We start from the raw sequence: 24,902 nt of genomic DNA, 5'->3' as shown, positions 1-24,902 counted from the left end.
GGTGAAATCTATGAGGATTCAGTCATTAAATCGCAGTAAGCAGTTCATATTTTTCCGCATTAATATTTGGAGGTACGATGTTAATTAAATCGAAAACCGAACACCCGTAAATCTCCATAGCTCAAGTGGTTATGGAAAAATTTCAACACTCAATTTACTCAGATTGAGAAAGGGTTAAAATTATTGGAATGCTAAAACATTTTTGTAAGTAATTATGCAAGCGATGATAAAAAAATACTTTTCTTGGACAGATAATTTATTCAATCTGTTAACAATATACATGAAATAATGTTTTTAAACATTGCATGACAAAAATTTTCAAGCATATCTAGACCCATTTCCACAAGAAGAAAGGATTCTTAAAAAGAAATCGATTGAAACTTGTCAATACAAAACTGATTTCCTTGTAAAATACTTAGTTACCTATAATATTATAAAATTTTATCACACGTGAACAAAGCTTAGTTTAAGCGGCAATCTAAGAAAAAAACATAAAAAGGAAAATTAATTGAGCAAATAATGGTTAAATAACCGAGTAAAAAAAAAACAACATGGTTAATTACAGCACCTTAAACAGATTTGATATTTAATATTGTGTGTTTATAAACTCTAGTCACTCAGAAAGGATTATTTTTAAATAATAAATAATTGCATTGGAGAGTTCAGTCAACCACTGTTAAATTTAAATTAGAAAATCATAACTGAGTCACTAAAATAAACTCAAAAAATCACTCAAGACTATCTTCTATATAAAGGTATAAAATCACAAGTAAAAAAAAAACTAGTTAACTAAGATAAGATTTACATCAAAGTGGTAAGTATGTAAATTACAAAAAAAATAGGAAAAATATTTAATGGCATTTTAGACAAGGTACAATATAATTAATTAATTAGGAGTATTAACTGCCGTTCGAGCTGTGTTCAGAGGAACTCTAACAAAATTTGTAATAAGTGAACCAAATTTTTGTTTTTTTTTTGATAATTTTCAAACTAAATTATCGGAGGGATTAATTCAAATTGAGCAAGTTTGACAAATTAATGAGCTCAATGAATTACTTTTGCCAAAGGTGGACAAGACTTTAATAAACTACGCTAAGTGTAATAAAGGCACGGTTAAATCCACCCAACTGACATTAATTGGTAGTTGGGCAACTTTCCAGGGGAAAAATACATCGAACTGTGCGTATTACCTGTATTTTCGTTACAATATAATAAAAAAAATGTGTTGTATGATTCCATAAGATATATTTTGGAGAACTAAGTGTTTTACAAAAGATAGAACAAAAACCAGCTGGGAAAACAGTCCATTTGATAAAATAACAACATTTCAATTCTGTCCATTTTTACATATTTATTTAATGATTGGTAGAAAAATTGTTTTGTAAAAAAAAGTATAAATACTAAGATTTAGTACGAAACTAAAACACGGGACCCTGTTTGTGAAAGTTTACACTTGGACAAAGAAGATTCACAAAATAACTTTATATAAACGAAAGATATAACCCGCACTAAACAAAAAATAAATGAATATTATAAATCTAAGTTTAACAATAATAACTTTGCAGAGAAAGCACGCTAATATTAGATGTGGTGATGATTAATGACGTATTTTACCTCACGAGTAAGTTACACTCTAATTTATATTGGTTTATCGATTTGTTAAACTCACAATTAATACTGGGTTTAAACACACCCACTTACTTACTTTTTATGTTGAACTTTCTTTTACTTACTATTTCATGCTTGGGTATATTTTATATTGAATCCATCTTATTAGTGTTTTGCTAATTTGCACAAAATTTTATTATATGTGTTGCTTTCTTACAATTAACTCCATTTATCTTCTTATGTTCAATTATTGTAATCAATGTAAATGTATATTTTCATGTAAAAGCCCATTAGGGCGTAAATAAAATAATAAATAATAAATAAATAAATAAATTTAAAAAGTGCGGTTTAAGGTACTAAACGATTTTCCAAAAATATTCTTAGCATACATGACGGGTGAAAAGCTGTGGAAAATGTATTTTTCTTCCTGCAAAACAGCTATTTTTTCAGTGGGTTTTCTTGATGGCATCAGACACCAGTTTAGTAGCTGGAAACAGAAATAACGCAATTAATTATAAACGTCAAATTAAATTCAAAACAATGACTACCATTTTTATCATCGCTAGGCCAAACATCGTAAATGTGAAGTGCTTCAAATTGTTCAGGGGGAGAAAAACGGTACGATTCTATTTCTGGAGGAATTATTACATTTTTTTAAAGGACAAAGAAAGTGTTAAAAATGCAACTTCAATCCCTTTAAATTAGCTAAACGGTAAATACATAATTTTCAATTACAATACGTACCATGTACCCATCACTTCAAAAAAAGTCATTTATGAGGAAACACTCCAATGCTGGCCATGAAGCTAAATAAATTATTGTCACAGGTACTTTAGGTAAGATATGTCGATAATGTATATACAGAAAATATAGATAAGGAAAAACATAAAATATGTACATTTGTTGGTAATTTTCACAAGAGGCATGATAAAAACAAGCACAAAAGCATAACATCGGTCGGTATATACAAGAACAGGTTTATGTAAAAACATAGTTATTGGATAAATGGTTTGTATTACAATATTATATAAATATAGCAAATAATGTACTTTCAAAATAAAAAATAAAAATATATATTTAAATACAATCACAATGAAAAGAATGTGACCCATTTACAAAAATCCACAAAATAATAATGAAAAGGTGTGTTGCCAGTAGTTCGCAAATGAATGGACAAAAATAAATTACATATTTATCAATTCGGTTGGACTTGCAATGCATCGTTCAAATATCTCCGGCTGCCAGAAATAAAAATACTCTAAACCAAGAAATGGGACAGTGATCCGAAAGAAAGATATTGGCAAACTGACAAGACGGAAAAATGTACAGGAAGGAGTTTCACTGATGGAAAACACTAACTAGTCACATGGTATTTGGAAAGGTGAAATGCTTCTTGGACATAATTGTAATTAATAAATCGTACCAATTTTACCAATTTCGAATGAACGACATATTTACAAATTAATGACATTTTTGATTATCTGTCAGTTTCTGAAAAAAAGTATTGTAATTTTTTTAATTACAATTGAATGATATTATTATTCAATTTTCAAAAAAAAAAAAAGTTTATTTATAAACAAGTTGTTCAGCTATGTAATTATTACTAGGCGTGACGGCTATAACTATTTTTGATAATGCCTTCAGATGGCGAAACAGCTGTCACGTGTAATAATAATAATTACACAACAGAACTTGTTTATAAAATAAACGGTTTTTTATAAATTAAAATAATAATATCATTGAATACATAAAAGAAAAATCTTAAAATTAAAATGGAGGTGCAATTCATATCAATATATTCATGAAATTTTGTTTTAGCGCCATCTGTTGGACATAAAACCAACAAGAGCTATTGACAGACTGAGCAACAGCAAACTCGTGGCGGGGTACAGCTATAAGGTTATAAAATTATTAATATTAGAAAACCTAATGAAAAAATATATCTATTTAAAAATTAAAATGATCAGTAGTTATATTGAAGCTGGTACACTTTTCTGGGCACATAACACACACAAATATCATTTGTTCTTCTGACTCAATCATTTCCTTAGCATCTTATTGCTCTAGAGATAAATATTTGTATATATTTTAGATGCAAGACATTTACAAATAGTAAATATGCAGAATCTTAAATCTGTGCATTGTGTTTGGTTGTATATAGGGTTTTGAACCCAGATGACATTGCAGCATACCGACACATGAAAGTATTAATAGTTATGTTATAACATTTGATAGTTAATAATAATAACGGTTATCTTTGACTTGAACATGAGGTTTGCGTCTAATAGTAAATTATTATAGTAGTGTAACTTTTTAATAATGAAAAGGGTGAAACAAAACAGTTGATAAACTAGAAATAAAATAGCTAACATTGATTTTATATTAACGGTAAGCAATACTTTTAATGCGAATCTGTTGATTTGCAACTTCAAACAGTTACCAAGTGCATTTGTAAAGCGAAACGGTGGCACACGCCGTAATATTGATAAGGTATTGACTTTGTTAGGCAAACTGATAAAATTTGTTATGAAATATTGAAAATGATTTCACCTTGTACAAATATTTGCATACTATGCAATATGTTAGCAGATCATTTTTTGTCACATATTATTAAAGTGGACTTATGCATTTCTTAATAATTAATAATTTCTCTTTTGTATTTTTTATGACATTTAATATTAACATTAAGGAGTTTTCTAATAAATCCACGTGAAGTCCCAACTGCTCCCAACCGTTTAGAGCCAGTGAGACTATGGCATCCCCAATTGGGGTATGCTGTGAGGTTGTGGGGAGGGGAAGGAGATGGGGAATTTTTTGTGTGACTCCAATGATACCTCACAAGAGTGCTCTGTTTGTGCAGTGTTGAGACAGGGGAACTATATTGCCACCCGGTTGGGCAGCGGCCGTGAGGCAGCCTTGATTATGAATGAAATAAGAAATCCTCGAGGACTTTACAAATTACACATAGCACTTCAGCACCAATAGAAAAAGCTGGTTAAACAATCACTATAAAATAATATTATCAAATTATAGAGAGAGTGTACATAATATATTGAAAGTTTGTAAAGATTTAAGATTTTGCATATTCACCGCCCCAAGCATTTGTGACACAGAATATTATTAAGAAGCCTTCAATTTACATACATGTATGTGCTACAACAAACCGGCAGTTTTCATAATGCATTCTATCTTCACCAGTTGTTGGTGCAAGTGCACGTCCTCTCCATCTATCACTGTTTAAATTTTTTGGTCAGTTTCTTGAGGATAGCTGGAATATGTTCAAATTACATTTTCATCCAAACAAATTGTTCAATAATCATTAATAAATCATATTTTAATTGATTTATTAACATTCTTTTCTCATTGATCATTACTTAAGATCGGATGTACAAATATCGTATAGTTTAGACTTGATCCATGCACAAATATGATAATGCACCAAAATATTTGTATCTTTCACAGACTGCAAATATTTTGTTTTAACACTACTGTTTAATATATTCGATAAAGACCAGATTTCGCTTTCACCTGAGCATCACCAGAGCTATATAATATCAACTTGTCGATTAAGATGGTATAGCCTAGAAAATAAAATTTATACAGCGCCATTGTGGTGAATTTTCACAAAAACAATAATTAATCCAATTATTATTGTTGCAGAATAAGCCCTGATGAACCTCGGGTATAAGTGAAGCCTGGTTGGTCATCCAAATCATAAACAAACAGTGGTGTTAAATATAAATGTTACTTTATATATATTACTTAATTAAAAATATTCTTAACTCTACTTTTATATAGTACTTAAAAGAGATACAAGTCTGTACCCTCTGCTAGATTAGAACCTTATCTGCAGGACTGATAACCGAGCATACAACTCACCGGGCTATTGACCACTTTCTAAAGTATGCATGTTGTACTGTAGATTAATTAAACTACATATGATAAAGGGACTTTGGATACCTTCGGACACCAGGACAAGATGATGGGTAGTAGGATAAGAGGAGAGAAGGGACAGTATGTTACTAATCATCCATTCCACACAAGCAAATATCTGAAAAGTCAATAGAGAAAAGGATAATTATATAAAAGTTATTAAAAATTTTATACAAAAAAATTGAGAAAAAAAAAACTGGCTTAAATTTCCAACTTTACGTCTGGGTTAAATCTTCCCCGCAGGAAAAACTAAACCCTTCCACACACTTTTCAACAAATGATCATCTAGTCAATCCACATTATGTAAGTGCATTGTATAAGCATAATAAATACAAAACAATACAAGAACAACAAGTCAACTCACCAGAGATCAAATGGGAAAATAATTCACAGACTCCAGATATTTTCACATCCGGAGATATTTTCATAGCACAGCTCGGTAGAACTTCTAATTGGACCTATAAATCCTACTGATCCCTCAATATAAATATTTAAAAAATCTTCCGTAATCCTACGTGTATTTAAAATGACTGATTTTTGCATTTTTTATATATATAAATTCTTTGACAGATCTGATACGCCTAAATTTTGAATGAGAGAGCTAGGTATAATGCCAGTAGCCGAAATAACAAATGGTAATATTTTTATACTCTGAGAATACCAAATCATTTTAATCTAATAAATAATAATATCATTCTGTTGAATTTTAAAATGAATTCAGTGAAGTCTTGTTTAGAGAATGGTCATGCACAAACAGTTTATTTAAATCTCATTTATAACAGGTATGATGTCATCTCTACGTACAAGGTTCATCTGAACATGTACCTTATTCAATCAACATTGACGTCGCGCACACAGATTTTTTTAATAACAAACTATTCAAAGCATTAAGATACAAATAAAGCAGTTTGACCACTGAGCTATTCATACCCTGAGGGTGTCATTAACCTATACAAGGTACCCGGGGGTAAAGTCCGCTAACTTCAGCAGGTGATTTACATGATGGTAGAAGTAAAAAAGATAATTACCTTTTTTCCCATACAAGCAATTCAACTTTTTTTTACCAAAAAACTTTTTTATCTCGAAAAAAAATTAGCGCACTTTACCCCCAGACACCCTGTATAATTAGGCACTAAAGGTATAAGAATTCTAATTAGTTTTGAAGAAAATTTCACAACTATTTATCTGTCATTTCTATTATTCATACGGCACAAGCTGATTAAATTAAAAATGATATTTGAATTCATTTAATGGTTAATACTTCGTGAAGACTTATCAATTTTAAAAATGTCAAATGAAAATAACTTTAAGATAGTACAGAGCCTAGGTCAACATTAAAAAGATTGTCCAAATACAGAAGTCAAAATTATGTTAATAATTTTGATAACAAGTGAGAAATTTCAATAGCAATGTCAAACACAGCTAAATCATTATTTGAATAATACATGTTTGTTCTGCGATTAAATTAAATGTTCACTCTCAATGCCAAACTATGTTTACAATTTCTACACAGAGATAAATTTAAATAATTTAATATAATCTAAATGTTTACTATGTAACTCCAAATCAATCTGCCAATTAATATTGAACTTGGGCTAACTAAAATACACTGTAAATAAAGATGCGAGACTATTATTTATTTGTGTGAATAACTACTTAATAATATTTGAACATTTCCCATTTGAACCCACCTACCTACGGATAAATTAATATTGGCCACTTTCCAGAAGAAATTGATTGTATAATTAATTTAACTATCATTCATATTGCCAGTAGTTACTACCCTGACTACATAACTCATGATGGAAACTAAGTTGGGAGTTGAAAATAGATGTATTGGACATACAAATTTGTAAATGGCAAGATTGCCCTGATGATAACCAACTTCCGATGGTCTTCAAATGGCATCGCAGGATGTAATGGACCATGTGGCATATTATCTATATGAATTACTAACTAATTACATGTACCGTGTCGCAGTATTGATTGTTACTCAATATAGTCGGTCGGTGGCGGAGTTGACATCGCGTTCATCGTGTTCAATTCCTCGGCTGGCTAAGTCCTCCATCACAATACAAACAACATTTTTCGCTTACTGTGGTGGTAGCAGGAGATTTTCAAATATTGTCAGGTTATTCGTAACCCGGGAACGTTTGTTTGTCTTTATTTTAAAAATTAAATAGTTTACAAAAATGACATTCAGACTTTCACACCCTCAAAACTATATATTTCATAACAAAATAGATTTAAAAAATCAAACAACTAAACAATACTAACATTCTTAATCAAAATGAATTGTGTAGTAAATATAAGTAAATTTAGAATTCATTAATAATGAAAAAAATTTTGGGAGTTCCTTGAGGATTTTCAGTTTTTATTTTAGATATCTAAATGTGATAATGGATTCTACTAATGAAATTAATTGATTCTGGTTAGTCCTAATTTTGATTTAATACAGGTTGTTCGGGTAAGTGTACTAACTTTGGGAGGTGATTCTACATGATGGTAGAAGTAAAAAAAAAAAGAAAAAGATAACTACTTTTTCGAAATTACATTGTTTTTTTTTTTACACAAAAACATAATTTTTCCACAGAATAATTTTACCTTAAAACGTTGGAATTTTGAAAAAAATGATTCATCTTAGTACTTTACCCCCGACACCTAGGGGGTTTATGATCATATGGGCCTATCTACAAAAATATAGTTTTGATATAAACGCAAATAAAGATCGGAACGCTCATATGTCAAACTGATATTAAACGGCTGTATGCACGAGATAGAGCTTTGTGTCACTAACAAATATGATTATGGCATTACCCAAACCAAGCTTACTCAAAACACCAGTTTTTGTAGTTAGGCCACTGTGATCTTAGCCCCCGACCTTGCATAATACAAATAGTGAAATACTGTCGAAGGAATGATGTGGAAATAGGATATTCTTGGATATTATGTCTTATTAATAGATAAATTCAACAATAAAAAAGAGTATTAGTCGAACTCTTATGTGTAAATCGTGGATTTAGAGCGGAGTTTATAGCAGTGGATCATAGATAATGTTTGACTGCTCCAATTGAATTACTGAAAATCGCTTGTAATAATGAGATTACATAACTTCTGCAAGTGAAGGCAATAAAACAAATAACCAGCTCTAAATCCCCGACTTTTATGATTCTAGCGAAAGGTTTGATGGAAAAATCTCAAAATTAAACAATGAATTAAGTGGTTAAATAAAAACGAAAAAAACATCATGAATGGATTAGTGAAATTATGTAAAATCAGTTCAAAACCAAAAGTGAAAGTAAAGCAGTCATTAGCGAGCCAAATTATATGAGAAAAGAATGTTAATAAAATGTTACAAGTACAGTACATGAAAAATAATGAGGTCAAATAAAATCATTTTATAAATTGCACATGAGAAGCAAACTGAGAATAAGCATTTTTAGCATTCTTGATTGGAATATTTGTGCATTTTTTAGTTTGTTGTATAAGTAGTGTGGTATGTGTAATTACGGTAAGCTGAATAAGTAGTGTGGTATGTGTAATACAGTAAGGTGCATAAAAATATTATCTTTAACCCCTCAGGTTAATTTGTTCGCATTTTGGAACAGCTTACACAGGTCTCATAGAAATCATTGTATCTCCTACTGTCATGGTGAGAAATATGATCTAAATGGTGTTAGAAAGAGAAAATACCACGCTTTATATTCAAATCTAAAAATTAACCACAGAAGATTAAAATGTATACCTCTACAAAACATTTCTGACTGCGATTTGAATTTTTTTTATAAAACTTTAAATTTTTAAATTAAATTATTACGTGAAATAAAAAAAAAGTGAGTGACAATAAAGTTTATAATACATTTGTCTTATAAAATATGGGTGTTTTTTTTCTCATTATTAGTAATTTAAGTTAAGAAAAACGAAAAGTGAGCCATTTTTTAAATTTGGAAGTGCATTCTATCACCTTTTAAAAACAGTTTTAGAATATGCCCGAGGCTTGATGGGTTAAAAAGGCAGAACGTCATAATCTACATTCACATTTCGAAGGATATTTTCTTCTTTAAAAATGCACCCAATTTTGTAGTATTCTGTCCATTATCTATCATATTAAGGTCGCTTCTTTCAGCAGTAATTCAATGGGATGGTAAATTCCAATCTATTTTCCAGAAATTTTCATTCTATAATGTAAGAAAATGTCAGTAAGTCTAATATTATTTAAAAGACTATGTCTGATGGAATATCTTGGTAGTACATATTTTCAATACGAACCATGTGCACATATTTTGCATCAGACTGTTTCTGGTAGGATTGTTTTAGTTGGATATAGTTAGCAACAGTTATGGTAATATGCCAGGATAATTTATTGTGATTACAGCGAGGTTGACAAAAGAAATCATGATGACATTTAATTGGTTTTGTAATTAGACCAATTATAAATTAATTTATGAGAAAATTCAGCAATTAAACAGTTAAAACAAACTTTTCTAGCCGGATATAAGTTTCAACACATTTCAAAAGATATTAAACAGCTGATATTAACAACATAGCAGTGGATTTTTTTGATCACCATTTATTTGAAAATGAAAGCTCAAAAAAATAATACCACAAAATAAATGTTTCCGGATAGTACATATATAGCCGTAAAAACAATGGACGTCCTTTAGTAATGCACTTCTTTGACTCGAACTGTGTAAAAATAATGTAACTGTTGTGTAGCAAAATATGAGTGTCATTATAGTGTAATTTGTAGAAAATGAAGAGGACGAACTTTACAGTAGAATTACAGAAGTTGAGAATATTATGTTGGACATTGAAAGAAAAAGTATGAAAAATGAGAGTTAGCCATTGAAATACTAGTAAACTAAGAAACATGTAAGTGGAAGTTTACTCAGTTTTCAAAATAAATAAAAAGATTTTCATTGACCAAAGAAAAAATAAAATAATTTTAGTAAAGTAGAAAGTCACCACCGAAGAGCCATTTGAGATGTGGAATATTGATTATAATTTAGTAAAGAAGGGGGACGGGAATTTGATTCATCTGCAGTCCATATTTTAGCCCTAGATAACTTGTCTCATGCAATTTTATGTAGGATTTATTCCTAACTTTCAAACAATAAACGATACACCAAAGTATTGGATCATTGGTAGAATAGCTAACATGAAGAAAAAAAAAGTTAAATTTACAATAACATTGATTTCACTATCAACTTACTTGTGTGCCAAATTTAGGAATACATATAAACATTTTATAATAAGCTTGAAAATAATGAATTAATATTATGCAATATAATTATCAAGGTTAATAATAATTGTAGAAATTATGTGATAGAATAGACGGTAAAATTATCGTTAGAAAAAAATTGTATCAGGCGTTAGGATAGAATATTAATAAAACTTTAACATGGTCAATATATCGCATTGATTAGTATTTAATACATTAATACGAGAGCGACAGTAAGCAATAACAATTATAATGATTGTTTATGCCAAGACAGACACTGTTGCTGAGACAATTCTCTGCCTACCTTGTGGAGACATGCCGCCACGTGGTCACACCTCAATCACGCTTCGATACTGGATAACAAAACACCACAATAAGACTGGGAACACATGAGACAAGGGGGGGAAGGGCGAAGTCGTAGATATGAGAAAACTTCATCATAATTCCATGCAAGGGGACAAACAAAATGTATTTTCGGTGTTGACTTGTTCAATGGGATAGAAAATGGCATTTGCGTAAATAAATAGCTTACATTAATTTGAAGGGCGCAAATTATGTCCATGTTTGTTTAAATTTAGACAACAACATTATTGTTGAGTAAAAAGTACAAAATTGCAAACTCGAGTTACAACCACATTTTAAATACACGGAGGCAATAAAATAAGCTTGTCATAGGCAAAGTATAGCCTTATAGGCTCCAGGCAATTAGACTTTTTGTGTGGTATTCACAAAGAAAACTACTTTTAATGATGTGATTATTTTTAACAGTGCAGTAAGATGCAAATGGTTTGGACACCAAGTTAGTTATGTAGTTTAGTTATTCAAAAATATTATTCCATAATGCATAGTTCGTGTATCGACTTCAGTTTCTCAGACATCATCTATATCAAGGAACAAATCAAAACCAAAGAGAACATATATATTTTTTTAAATAAATCAATTGAAACCGACAATATTCCACAAAACAGACGGGGAAACACAAGAAATTAGTGAAATTTCAAAGGGAAATTAAATGAACTGGCAAATACTCAACTACTATTCTCCACCTGCTCTGAGGTTTTAGCCGTGTGATTTAACAAACCACTGATATAATCAAAGGCTAAAATAAAATTTTCATTGGTTAAAAAAAAAAAAGAAGGTTGTGTAAATAAATAATTCTAGATGTGTTTTCGGCAGGAACTGATAACTGAATAAATATTTGAACTGTGCTGTAATAATATAAAAAATAAATCAATATCTCAGATTTATAGAGGCAATCATAATCACTCTCCGTTTATTCTCCTATTTGAAGTTATCGGGTTCTGCCCAAACACAACCGAATTAAGGCTACAACAGAACAAAAAAAATAAACGAAAAGTGCATACTAAAATATTATATATATTATTATGACAAGATATTAAAATATTGCTTATTGTGACAATAATTAATCAAATATTATAATAATAATTGTATTACTAATTAAATGTGTGTAGGTGTTGGTTAATCATGATGGGTCTCTATAGATTACCACGGCAGCGCATTAGGATAGAGCAGAGTTCAAATGCCGGTCTCTACTTAATGCGAATAATAATATAATTTATAGTTTTAATATTTCAAAAATAAACAAATCACCTAAAATGTTTAATTTGAAGGCTAAAACAGATTTAATTACATGTATATATTATGCAAACATATCTAAATAAATAAAACAGTATTACATTATATTATTGAATTGAATTTGAATACATACAACAGAATTTTAACCGTAATAGTCTGGTTTTCATAGATAGCAGACTATTAACTACTCTGTTTAATGTCTTTTCATTGTGTGTTTGCATAAACAAGTTTAAAAAAAAAAGCACAACATGAGAGACAATTTCAATGGCACAATGAAACGATAATATTAACTTAACTATTTTATAAGTTGACTCTGGGCAACCCGCTGATTATAAAGTTACATAAATCTGTCAAAGATAAAGCCAAAATTCATATCTTAAACCCAAATTTAACAGAGTACACAGGGGATTAGTTTTACTACGGCTATAAAGGCATAGACAAGATAACATGACCGCATTCGGGGAAATAATTTATTGCAGAAGTTATTATTGAATTTACAGAAATATAGTTATATATAATAAATAAGTCTCCCAACCGAATTTCAGAGTTGACCGCAATGTGTTTTTATACAAATAATGTGTCATATTTTTCCCTGTTCATTTTATATCAAGCATACATCCAGTATGTTGCCAAATTTGGTTCATAAAATATTATGTGTGAAAAAACATTAACAGATCCATTAATTTGTGAAATGAGGATTTGATCTTTTTCGGATTGTGTAATTCTAAGGACGGGTTGCGATTTGAACAATTCATCATATTTCAAAGTTAATTTTCAAGTTCTGTGAAAGTCCCATTCATGTTCTGTTATTATATCATTTTGGGGTCAGTTCTTTCAGACAACTGAAATAAAAACAGAACTCGAATAACACTTTGACATAACTTGAAAATCAACTTTGAAATTTGATGAATTGTTCAAATTCTCCGAAACAACCCGTCCTAAGTAAAAGAATCCAAGTTATGAATTTGGAATTAATCATTCTCACAAAAATTACGTAAATGCAATCGCAAAATCTTTCAAGCAGAACCACACGCATACCTCGAATGCATTAAGATCTTACTAATAATCTTGATAGCAAAAGGCTTGGCGTGATAAACAGTAGTATACTTACTTCTACTTCTTCTGCTAACATTTCCTCATTAAATAATTACCAGACATACATAATACAGTGGTTTAAGTGTTGCTAACAAACTCTTATACTTGGTTAAGTATTTTAGTGAAAAGAACTCGCATCAATCTATCATTGGCGAGACTAAGTACAAATATGCATGAGCATTTACAGTGATAGTGAAAATTGCTGACATGGTTCGGTGCACATCGGACTTCACAAGAAATCGGTGCAAAGACCGGCCATTTTCAGGCGGACCTAACAAATAATAAATACATTTGCCAGACACCCATGATAATAATTACAGTTACCGCTGTCTTTGTTTGACTTCTAATGATAACAAATAACGATAACTTAACAGATAAAACTACATTTTCACTAATGCACTGTCAAATATTATTGTGTAACCAAGCAGTTATGTATATTATTTTGTAATCAATAGTGAAACAAAGTTAACCTATCTCTGGGACAAATAAAGGAAAATAAAAATAATTTGTGATGTTGGAAAGATTTTACATTTAAAATAAATTGGCAAAGTAACATAAATGAGATAGAGAAATCATATTACAATCTACAAGATATTTGAAAGTAATCAATAAAATACAGCTCAATTAATCATACACTTTGATCCATGAACCCATAAAGTGAATAATGAATTCAAATCATATCTCTATGGTAATCAAATTTTAACCAGTGGTAATATTAAAAATTGAAACAATTAAAAATAACGCAACTACTTAAAAATGCTATCCATTTAATTCTATCTTACATATTATTTATGAACCGAAATATGAACAAGATAAATAAATACCTTTTAAAGTTGTGCTAAAATATTTAACTTTATGAACAACTCAACAACAGCATTTGTGAGAAAAATTACATTGCAGTTAAAACAAAAACCCTTTAGCATTTCTCCTGCTATTCAAAGTTCTCCAACATTGAGGTGCAGGCTGTAATAAACTACTGGTTCCAGTCAAGGGAACTGCTGTGCGGCGTATTCTAATGTTGGTAAGAGAGGAAGAAATCCCAAAGTGGCTTAAAAGCGGATAAATAAGAAATCGTGAAGACCTAAAGAGAAGTGGTTAGAAGTTCCTAGATTTAGGTGTAGGTTAAAGATGTTTACCTGAGTCGGCCAAGTCGTCAATCTGGTTCTGATACTTGAGGAAATAGGGGCGGATGATCCTGTGGTAGATGAACACGGAGCCGTTGCAGTCCAGAGGGACAAAGCACCAGATTTGGAACACGCACTGAAAGTTAAACAAGTGTTTACCGTGAATATTATTTCTATACGGGAATCATGGTGCTACATCCCAGAGAGAAATTTGGTCAACTCTTCAAATGCTCTCCGCTGGCTGCAGTCCCTTGTCATTCGCTTACAGCCCTACTCTAAACATTTACCACGTACAAATAGTGCATATACAAATTAAAGACATTGATATGCGAGAATCTAAAAAACGAAGTTATATAGGTACACAAACACATGTACAAATAAACAATAGTAAAATGTTTTCTCTAATAGACAGTGCCGCATTCATTTTAAAAAGGAAACTTGTTACAAAATTATATGTTTAACCCATCGGCATTTGTGACATCTGTGCATACTTGAGAAGGATTATTACTGTGCAGTAATAATCACCCCGTCTTTCTCCAAATTAAACACTTTTATGAAGATTATAATTTTATTGTGAACTATCTAAGTATGTGGGAAAAGTTTTAGTCGCCCTAATAGGGATGGCAATATGCCGATGCGAAAAAAGTGCAGGCTCCAATCTTGGCGGCAGGTATGCCGATGGGTTAAAAAATATCTTGCTACAGATGTCTAAATTTATAATAGTCCCCAGGGCATGTATACATTAAATAAATTAAAAGTAAGTTTTGAAAAGTAATATTAAAAAACAAAATCACAATTATTATCATATAGTTCACTTTTATAAACTAGATTTTATGTTTTATGTGAATGTGTTATTTTTTCACGCTATATAAAACTGGATTGTGAAATGAAAAATAAATTAGTAGGTAAACTTGTCGAATTCCGCTGCATGCAATGACTCTTTGAAATAATCTCTGATGGAGAGAACTATTTAATTAAACATAGGTTTTTAGGGTGTTAGTTTCGGTTATATAAATAATTTATGCATATTTCTTAACATTCAAACATAACTTTGATTGAGAAAAATGGAACATTAATGCAGTGGAATTCGACAAGTTTATCAAACAATATTTACACTGTGCGAATTATGCAGTGAAAGAAATAACATAAGAGCAGAGGTAAGAAGGTACAATCAATTAATTCTTAGATGTAAGAAACAAATTATCAATGAAAAGGTTGACAGGGCCCAGCACAGGACAATTATAGATGAGTCACCTACCCACATAATGTGGAGTATAGTCTAGTTATTGTTGTGCAACGTTTATCTACCTGGACATCTGTCATCACTCAGGGTCACGCAGGAGGTCGTCAATCACTACTCAATTCAATAGACAAACCATTGAAACACAGCACTATCGATGGGGAGAGGGTAATTCCAGAGATACTCGATAAAATACAAAGAAAAAGTGTTTTTTGAACTATGAATTAACAATTCCCGAATCAATAATACCATAATACGTAAAAGGTGTGGAATTATTTTATTTTATAGGATATTTACCTTAATCAGCCAGTACATCGGGAACCAGCTAACCAGGAAGTCGGAGAAGTATTCCACGATGGAGAATACAGCGTACACCACCCAATATGTTAGCCATTTAGTATCGTCTTCCTTCGAATGAGACTCGATTGCTTTCATCGACACATAGGCAGGATAGGCAAATCCGATCGTATTGCACACTAGCTCAGCACCGAAACCAAATACCAAATATAAGGCTAAAAATCCGGCGAATCCTAAAAAAATAATAACCATGTAGTAACAGCCTAAAAATAGAACGTAGAAAAAGTCACAAAAAAATGACAGTGCAAAATGACCAACCGGCAAATAAATATAGACGATCGACGCCGGTTTTGGACTCGGCGAGTTCGAGATACTTCGTCCACGGCTTGGAACTGTCGTGGAGCCCTTTGTTGATGGCGTCCTTATACTCCATTAATTTTGAGCCCATTTTTAAGTTTGAAGAGAGTCGGCGACGAAAATACGGACACACAACACGAAACCGTTGACGAATGGCTTCCCGAAGAATTGCGATCAGCGAGTTCCGGTCACGGTTACCAAGCGCAGAACAATTTTTCCAGTAGCCAAAAAAGTAGCGAGAATAATAGTAAAAGTACCTACGCTGATAAGTGGAAAAAATTAAGGTAGATTATTTTAAAAATTAACAATTTTTAATTTTAGCGTATGTTAGATGTATTCTTTTTATTTCTATCTAGTAGGAAAGAATAAACCTCACAATATTAGCTAAGGTATACGTAAAATAAAACGAAGTAATTCTACCTCACGCAATGCATACCTTAATATGCAATTAAAATAAGCCACTTAGTTTCAATTTAAATACTTAAATAGACATCTTAATTATTTAAATAATCCAAACTAAGAACTCAATAACCTATTTTTGCATGTGTTAACATCTTCTATTACTTAAATTAAACTTAACTTAAAGGTTTACCAGTGGTAATTAAGTTGAAATCACGCCTTAATTCATATTTTTTAAACTTCTCAACTTATTATAAGTTAGAATGCCATTTTTTACACTCACTAAATGTACCTACGTGCGTCGTAAATCCTAACCTAAAATATCAATCAATTCTTCACAAACTCGTAGCTTCTTCGGTTGGTAGATAATATCATAATTAAATAGCTAAGTCTAATGCCTAACATTCCAGTATTTGACAACTAGCAAAGAGAATTGTATAATCCCAAATGTATATAAACAAAATATTAGATTAACACAATCTACCCACGAGCATAATAAATCGTTTGTCAAGCAATCCGAGATATTTTCACGTTTCTCGAAGTTAGGAATCGATTCACGTTTTCGAATAAATCCGACCAATGACGTGACCGCTTTGATATCGATTAATTCTGACTCTACATTGAATTCGATGAATCGATTTTTGTTCGATGACGTTTCAAAACGATTGTCTCGGAATTTGGTTTCGAATGGTTTTGACAAAACTAATTCCTTATTAAATAACGTTTCAAAACGATTGCCTCGGACAGTGATTTCGAGTGATTTTTGACAGAATCGATTTGTCCATGACATAAATCTAAATATTTCGATGGTCAAAAAGATCGAATAAATCAAATAATAATTCATCGATTGTGCCCATCGATAGCACAAATCCATAGATGGGGATAAATCTTTAATTTTTGTTTTTTCTGTGCTTGTCAAATGTCAAGCATTGTATTTTGACGTTTCGTTCCTCGAAATATGCTCGTGGTTTATTTATGCTCGAAATGTTGGAAAAGTAAAGTGCAAAAAGCGTGTATTTAAGTGAACTGTTTTTATTTTATCACACCAAAATATATATGTAACATTCTAAAGGAATTTTGTGATTTGTGTATGCCGTTATTAGTATGTTATTGGTGTGCGCATAGTTAACGGGAAAGTTAAAATTTGCCCGAGTGCTAAATGAAAAGTGTATTATCGATACTGTACTTTTAAGCCTATTAAAGATGGTCAGAGCGTGTAGTGCTCTAAACTGCAGCAATAGAAATTTCCCTGGAAATCCTTCTGCTTTTCACAAGTAAGTTTTTCATTTAGTATACTAATTTATATTTGATTTAGACTTCAAATCTCTGTATTTTTATTAACATAATGGTAAACTTTTACCTACGACTACCATTGTTAATACGCATTTTGTTAATTATTTCCCCAACCGCCGCGCTTTTAAGCACAAATTATGGAAATTACACTTTCTTGTAACAATACAAGAAACAATTTTTCACATGCATAAAATAGGTTATTAGGTTCTTAGTTTGAGTTAATCAAGCAATTTATGCGTATTTAGATTTAGACGAAACTTTCGGAAGTGTCACTCCATACAAAAAAGCCCAAAATGGCTGCAAAGCAATCGTTTTATAAGGTAAATCTTGAACATTTAATTAAAATGGAATAATAATGCATCTTTTACCATCCATCCCAATGTAAATGGTATGAGAGGTGGGTGAGAATCTGGTCTGACTGATGTATGAATCCATCCCTCCCATTGTGATGCAAGGCGATGGGTCGATGGAGAGGGTCTGACTGCAGAGGTTGAAATATCTCCCTCAACCAGTCTTGCCATGCAGTAGGTGGGCAAAAGCATCCGCCGTCAAGACCTAGACAAACCTCACCCCTGCTAAGTTACCAAACGAAGCTAACAATTTTGGGTGACCTATGGCAAGGGGGGTGGTTAACGAATTAATGGTTCCGGGGGCGGTAATACCAATACCCGCCTCCCAAAGTGTATACTTGCTATTGACTGCAGCGTCATGATAGCCAACCCCAAGAATTTAATATTTTCTTTATTCTCTTCAGATTTCCACTCCGAGATAAAGTTCGTTTAAGGGAATGGACAAAGAACATGCAACGCGAAGACTTCACTCCCACCAACACATGCTACCTCTGCTCAGACCATTTTGAAGACAAGTCATACTGGAAGGGACACCGTGTAAAATTGTTAAAAGATGATGCAGTGCCAACCATATTTAATTTCACAACAACTGAAACAAAGGTAAAACTAATGTATAAATAAACCACTCAATAGATCGATATCTTTAGGCATTTTGTAGTGAGCAGATTGGTCCTAAATTTTACCGTAGATATGCCAATATTTAAGACAAATTTTAAGCGTGTGCAAAAAGTACATCACACACCATCGACTAGGATAGAGGAAACTAAAACAAAAAGACACAACCATAGACAATATAATTCTCATTCGGAGCCTACCCCATTCACTAGCCTAAAATATTATTTTAAAAATAAAAATGTTTGAAATGTCGAAATATTCCCTCACAACAAAAAGATCCGACGAAGTGCTGTCATGCGAAAATGAGCTTAAAGTATCTTTAAAGCTCATTTTCTCAGGACAGCGCATGTCAGGTGAAATCTTATTGTTCTGAGATGAACAATCTGTCATAAAAATAAACTAAAATGACTTGAAATTTAAAATCCTTTAAAAAAAGGCAGAACATAAGATTATCAAATATGAAATGTGAACATGTGCTTTTTACGACAGTATTGAATTTTGACATTTCTCTGCTTTTAACAGAAAAATGAAAAACACAGAAGATTTTTTATTTTTTTTAATACAAGTTACATTTATACATTATATTTTACAAGATATTATATTTAAGGTCATGAATTCCTTATCAGAAAAGAGGATTTCTTTGGCCTGATATGAAGGGAGCCACAACTCTTACCTAGGTTGTTTTGCATAAAATATAAATTTTAATGCAAGTTTTTTTGGATAATAATTAATATTTATTTTATTTATTATTCATTAACGCCCTATCGGGCTTTTACAGAAGAAATTGACAATTTATGTATGTAAGTGTAACATAATACATGGATAATAGCATAACTATATACAAAAAAAATAATCAAATGCTAATACTAAGATTAACATCAAATCCAAATAATAACACCTAATATTGTAAATAAAGCAAAATATAAAGTAAGTATGTACATTGTACATTCGTATATGCATATAATTATTCATGTTTGTTGCTAACCAGTAACACTGAAAACAGGAAAATAATTTACTCACAAGGTAAATAAAAAATAAATATATATAATATACTGATATGTATTATCAAACAAATGTTTAAAAAAAGAAGAAAAATAATGTCTGTTGTATCTATAGAAAAAAAAATTAATAAGTAAGTAATGGCAAAATAACGCCGTAATTAATATCTGGCATTTATTAATATTTAGTTGCAAATCATTTTCTGAACACCAAGCAAATAGTTTATTCAGGTTCAACTGCAAAATATCGCGATCATTATCATCTTTAATTATTATTCTGTAGATCTTCAGATCATTGGCAAATAACAGAACTTTGACTTTGCTAAAAATATTTATTGTGTCATTGATGAACAAACAAAATAATATTGTGCCCAAATGGGATCCTTGCGGTACTCCGCTTGATGCCGCAAACTTGTAAGAAGTGAATGAATCCACCTTTACCGCCAAGTACCTTCCCAAAAGATAACTCTTAAACCATTCAAACATGCTCCCTCTCACTCCCAACAATTTTAATTTACGTATTAAGATTCTGTGGTTTACTTTATCACATGCTTTACTGAAGTCAGTATATATGGAGTCAGTTTGATATGATGTGTTAAAGCCATTAACGATATCATTAGTGTATAATATTAAATTGGAAAGCGCTGATCTTCCTTTAATAAATCCATGTTGAATTGGTGAGATTACTCGTTTAAATTGAGATATCAACTTGTCCAGTACTAGGCTTTCGAAAAGTTTGGATAAAGAAGACATTATGCCTATAATTTGTTACTTCGCTCTTATTTCCTTTTTTGAAAATAGGCGTCAAATTACTAAACTTCCAAAGATCAGGAAACACACCTGATGAGAGTGACTTCATAAATAACTTATGTATGGAATGTGACAATGATTGCATACAATTAACTAGGAATCTAGGTGGAACTTTATCGGGTCCTGCGGATTTGCGGGAATCGAGACTCATCAGCTTAGATATAACGTCATCTATAGTTACTGTACAGATCAAGGTTCTCAACCAAATTAGAAGAAGAGTACTTACTGTATACACTTTTACTAACATATACACCACCAAAAAACTCAGCAAACAGATTAACAGTTTTCGGTAGATTTTGTGATTGTTTACAATCGAATGACAATACAAGGAATATAAGTTCCATTTTCTTTTTGGAATTTAACATATTTCCAAAAGAAATTTGAGTCCTCTATGAGAGGGCCTTCCACAACACACATGTAACTGTTATAACATTTAGTAGAGAGCTTATTATATTCTGCCCTCAATTTTTGAAAGGCAATATAATCGATAGCTAGGCAACTTTTTTTGAACCTCTTGTGTGATATTTTTTTGACATAAACTAAGTCAATCAGTTCTTTTGAGAACCATTTTGGGAATTCAGTTTCCCTGTAAACTGTCAAAGGTACAACATTTTTGATTGCAGAATTATATTATATTATGTAATATCTATATATTAATATAGATATTACTGAAACAGGAAATACAATAATATATAAGCATGAAACACATTTAGAAGGTGTACCAAGACAACATAAAATTACATAAACAGGAAATATAAGAATATATAAGTACAAGGCACATTTTAATAAAGGTGTTGAAAGATATTCATTATGATGTTGAGTAAGTAAAAACAATTAACAGGTATTGAGGGCAACGAGCGGGCTGACGAACTAGCAAGGAAAGGGGCGAAAGCACCACTTGTAGGATCCGAGCCGGCCGTAGGAGTAGCATCTTGCCACACAAAATTACATATTGATAGGTGGGTCAAATCCCAGCACTGCAAAGAATGGGAGAGGGCACCTGGAATGAGACAATCCAAAGTACTCTTAAAAGGACCCGACCCTAGACGAACCAAGAAACCACTCGATATGGACAGAAACTCCCTGAGGGAAAAATTCACTTATGGTGCCGATGTCCTGCCCTGGTGGGAACTAGGCGCAGATACCTGGGGAGACATACAGTAGAACCAGATGACATAGCCACATACCCAATAACAATCCTGGTGAACTTTATCAAAGGGACTGGGTTGTTGTTAAAGGATTAAGGTAAAATGGGAGATAGCACAATAGGCCTATGGCCTATTTATACGGGATTAGAAGGTTTATACGGGAACTACGTATAAACCTTCTCCGCCTTTAAAAAAAACAAAACTTAAAGTAAAAACAAAAGCAAGACAAATAAAATAAACTAATTAGGAGAACCATTTCTTCCTACATTTAATGTACTTTAAAAAACGATGTATGGCCATTTTTCTCATGGAATCTGGACCATTATACGGTCTTGTATCTTTTCCACATAATTTCTTATTGATGTCTGCACACCATGAATTAATTATGAAGGGCACGGTGAATTTAATAATTCCCAATTCACAATTTAAATTAATCTATCACAATTTTTCTATGCCCCTCAGAATTAATCCAATTGAATCATACATATTCGGATAAAGTTTTTTTGATAATGGGCACAAGATGCAAATTCTCGCAATTATGATTTAATACATACTCGACGCCAAGCAGGAACTATTTCTATAATGAGTTGCCATAGCAAGACGTTTTTTTAATTTTAATTTTTAATTGTTTATAAGGCAATTTTTTTGTTGTACTTTTCATAAGTGACACTTGGTCCTCAAAATCTCCATATGCAACATCTTTTTCTTTGGAGAAAGGGTTGCAGTTGGCCCAATGCACCTTAAAATGTACCTTCGTTTACCTATAAAAAACACAAAATTTGGTTACATTATTCAAAACAAAAGCTACCAAAAAATTATGATAAAAACTTATAAATATGCTTACGCAGATAACCATCGTTTTTCTGTGTAGCTACAATGCTGCTGGGTCCAGGAACACTTACATCTGAAAAAAAATAATCTTATTGAAGAAATGATCTACATATTAGATGAGCTAAATATAGAATATTATTTCCTTTCACTTAATATAAAACAGATATATACCTTCATTATATTCTGACACCCCTTTGGCAGCAACAGGCACACCGCCTAGGGTTGCCAGATGCTCCACATAAAAAAACCGAACATTTTTTTGTCCCCCCTTTGATTTTTTTTGGTACAATTTGTCGAAATCATAAACCCCTTTGATTTTGGCCAGATCAAACAGAGAAAATTACTAAAGGTGAACACAATGAAACAATTATTATTTTTTATTTTTTTATTTCCTACTTCCGATTTTATGTCCGGGTTAAATCTTCCCCATAGGAAAAACTAAACCCTTCCACTCAATTTTCCATAAATGATCATCTAGTCAATCAACACTATGCAAGTGCATTATATAAGCAAAATAAATACAAAACAATACAAGAACAACACGTCAACTCACCAGAGATCAAATGGGAAAATAATTCACCGACTCCAGATATTTTCATATCAGAGGGTTCGGCTCGGTAGAACTTCTAACAGGGCCTATAAATCCTACTGATCCCTCAACATAAATATTTAAAAAATCTTTAGTTATCCTACATGTATTCAAAATGACCGACTTTTGCATCTTTATATATAAATTTTTTGATAGATCTAATACGCCTAAATTTTTAATGAGAGAGCTAGGTATAATGCCAGTAGCCGAAATAACGAATGGTAATATTTTTATAGTCTGAGAATGCCAAATTCTTTTTATTTCATTTCCTAAATCTGTGTATTTTCTTATTTTTTCATTAGCAGATTTTTGAATATTACAGGAATTTGGAATAGCGACATCAATGATATAAGTTATTTTTTTAATTTTGTCATGTAAAACTATATTGGGTCTATTATGACTAATCGTTCGGTCTGTTAGTATAGTTTTATCATAATATATTTTATAAAATTCGTTTTCTAAAAATGAATTTGGTTCGTATTCATAATATGGTACTATATTACGGCAGTCAATCAAGTTATGATTAATTACCAAACTTTGGTGAATTATTTTTAAAACTTGATTGTGTCTAAATGTGTACTCGGCTAATATAGAACATCCCGATATAATATGTTCTATAGTTTCCGGAAAAGCCAAACATTTTCTACACAAATCATCAATTTGATTTGTATCTTTGATTATATGCTTCCTATAATTTTTAGTATTAATGACTCTATCCTGAATGGCAAGCATAAATCCTTCTATTTCTGCGCTCAACTCTCCAATACTCTAAAATAATAATAACAATACTTCTCCAATACATTAAACTTATATATTTTATTATTACTATTGGTAAGCAAAAAATCTCTTTTTAACATATTTGGCACTAGATGCTACTGCTTTTAATAATCGTTTATTGTCTGAAATTGTATGTTTAAATTCAGTGCAACTGACATTTAAATTAAATAAAACACATAATTCGTTTTTTTACGGTATTCACACCTAGTCAATTTCTTTCGTTAGTCCATACATTACCCATTGCACTAAAAACTCTTTCTACGAAAGCATTGGAGATGGGAACACTGCACACATATTCTACCATTTTCAACTGATTTGGTGCTGATTCATCATTGAAAAACCTACACTACATATTAATGGATTTTCCTTCAAGTGAAGATAAATACTTTGAAGTGCAGCCAGTTCCGCGTAAAGATTTTCAGGAGAAGTTTGCTGCTTCCATGGGGACAGTGACCATATTTCAATTAGTACATCTAGCGTAGGTAATCTTCCGCATTCAATATCCAAGCAACTGAAAGTTTTGTAGGTATTGTTTACAAAAGGGTACCACTTTTCAATAGACGCCAGTGCTCTTTAGTAAACTTTAAGAACGTTTTCTCGTGATTGAGGTATATATATATC

At 31.4% G+C, this 24,902-nt stretch overlaps 2 protein-coding genes across 6 annotated transcripts in view; one reads left to right on the top strand and one right to left on the bottom strand.

Annotated features, from left to right (window-relative positions):
- Nucleotides 1-1,225: 1,225 nt before the first annotated feature.
- On the bottom strand, nucleotides 1,226-16,641 carry ReepB (Receptor expression enhancing protein B). 5 transcript variants are annotated; one of them, XM_089646350.1, is made up of 6 exons: nucleotides 16,433-16,641; nucleotides 16,115-16,347; nucleotides 14,590-14,713; nucleotides 11,796-11,861; nucleotides 1,945-2,095; nucleotides 1,226-1,611 (listed from the first exon to the last, which is right to left on the bottom strand). In XM_089646350.1, the coding sequence occupies exons 1-5, from the start codon at nucleotides 16,560-16,562 to the stop codon at nucleotides 2,055-2,057; spliced, it is 594 nt and encodes a 197-aa protein (XP_089502476.1). In that variant the 5' UTR covers nucleotides 16,563-16,641; the 3' UTR covers nucleotides 1,226-1,611; nucleotides 1,945-2,054. The 5 variants fall into 5 exon arrangements, with proteins under 5 accessions (XP_089502476.1, XP_089502478.1, XP_089502477.1 ...); XM_089646351.1 differs by lacking the exon at nucleotides 1,226-1,611 and adding an exon at nucleotides 4,753-4,876 and having other exon boundaries at nucleotides 1,947-2,095; XM_089646352.1 differs by lacking the exon at nucleotides 11,796-11,861.
- Nucleotides 16,642-17,805: 1,164 nt separating this feature from the next.
- LOC149412014 (uridine phosphorylase 1-like) overlaps nucleotides 17,806-24,902 on the top strand; it is a 34,750-nt gene continuing 27,653 nt past the window's right edge. The window contains exons 1-2 of the mRNA XM_089646583.1: nucleotides 17,806-18,144; nucleotides 18,918-19,113. The gene's annotated coding sequence lies outside the window, so the exon portion shown is untranslated. The remainder of the gene's footprint in view (nucleotides 18,145-18,917; nucleotides 19,114-24,902) is intronic.

The sequence above is a fragment of the Hesperophylax consimilis genome, chromosome 24 (genome assembly GCF_061612785.1).
Source record: "Hesperophylax consimilis isolate HC1 chromosome 24, BYU_Hcon_1.0, whole genome shotgun sequence".
NCBI classification, from domain to species: Eukaryota; Metazoa; Arthropoda; class Insecta; order Trichoptera; family Limnephilidae; genus Hesperophylax; species Hesperophylax consimilis.
Note: the sequence above shows the minus strand (reverse complement) of the source record. Positions and strands in the feature narration are given on the sequence as shown.

What these genes read in the sequence shown, in the direction of transcription:
- ReepB (XM_089646350.1), bottom strand. Translation starts at nt 16,562, where the DNA reads ATGGGCTCAAAATTAATGGAGTATAAGGACGCCATCAACAAAGGGCTC. An exon ending in TCGTCTATATTTATTTGCCG is followed by an intron (nt 16,348 to 16,432) that starts GTTGGTCATTTT and finishes TTATTTTTTTAG; the next exon opens with GATTCGCCGGATTTTTAGCC. An exon ending in TGACGACTTGGCCGACTCAG is followed by an intron (nt 11,862 to 14,589) that starts GTAAACATCTTT and finishes ATTTTATTTTAG; the next exon opens with CCTTTGATTATATCAGTGGT.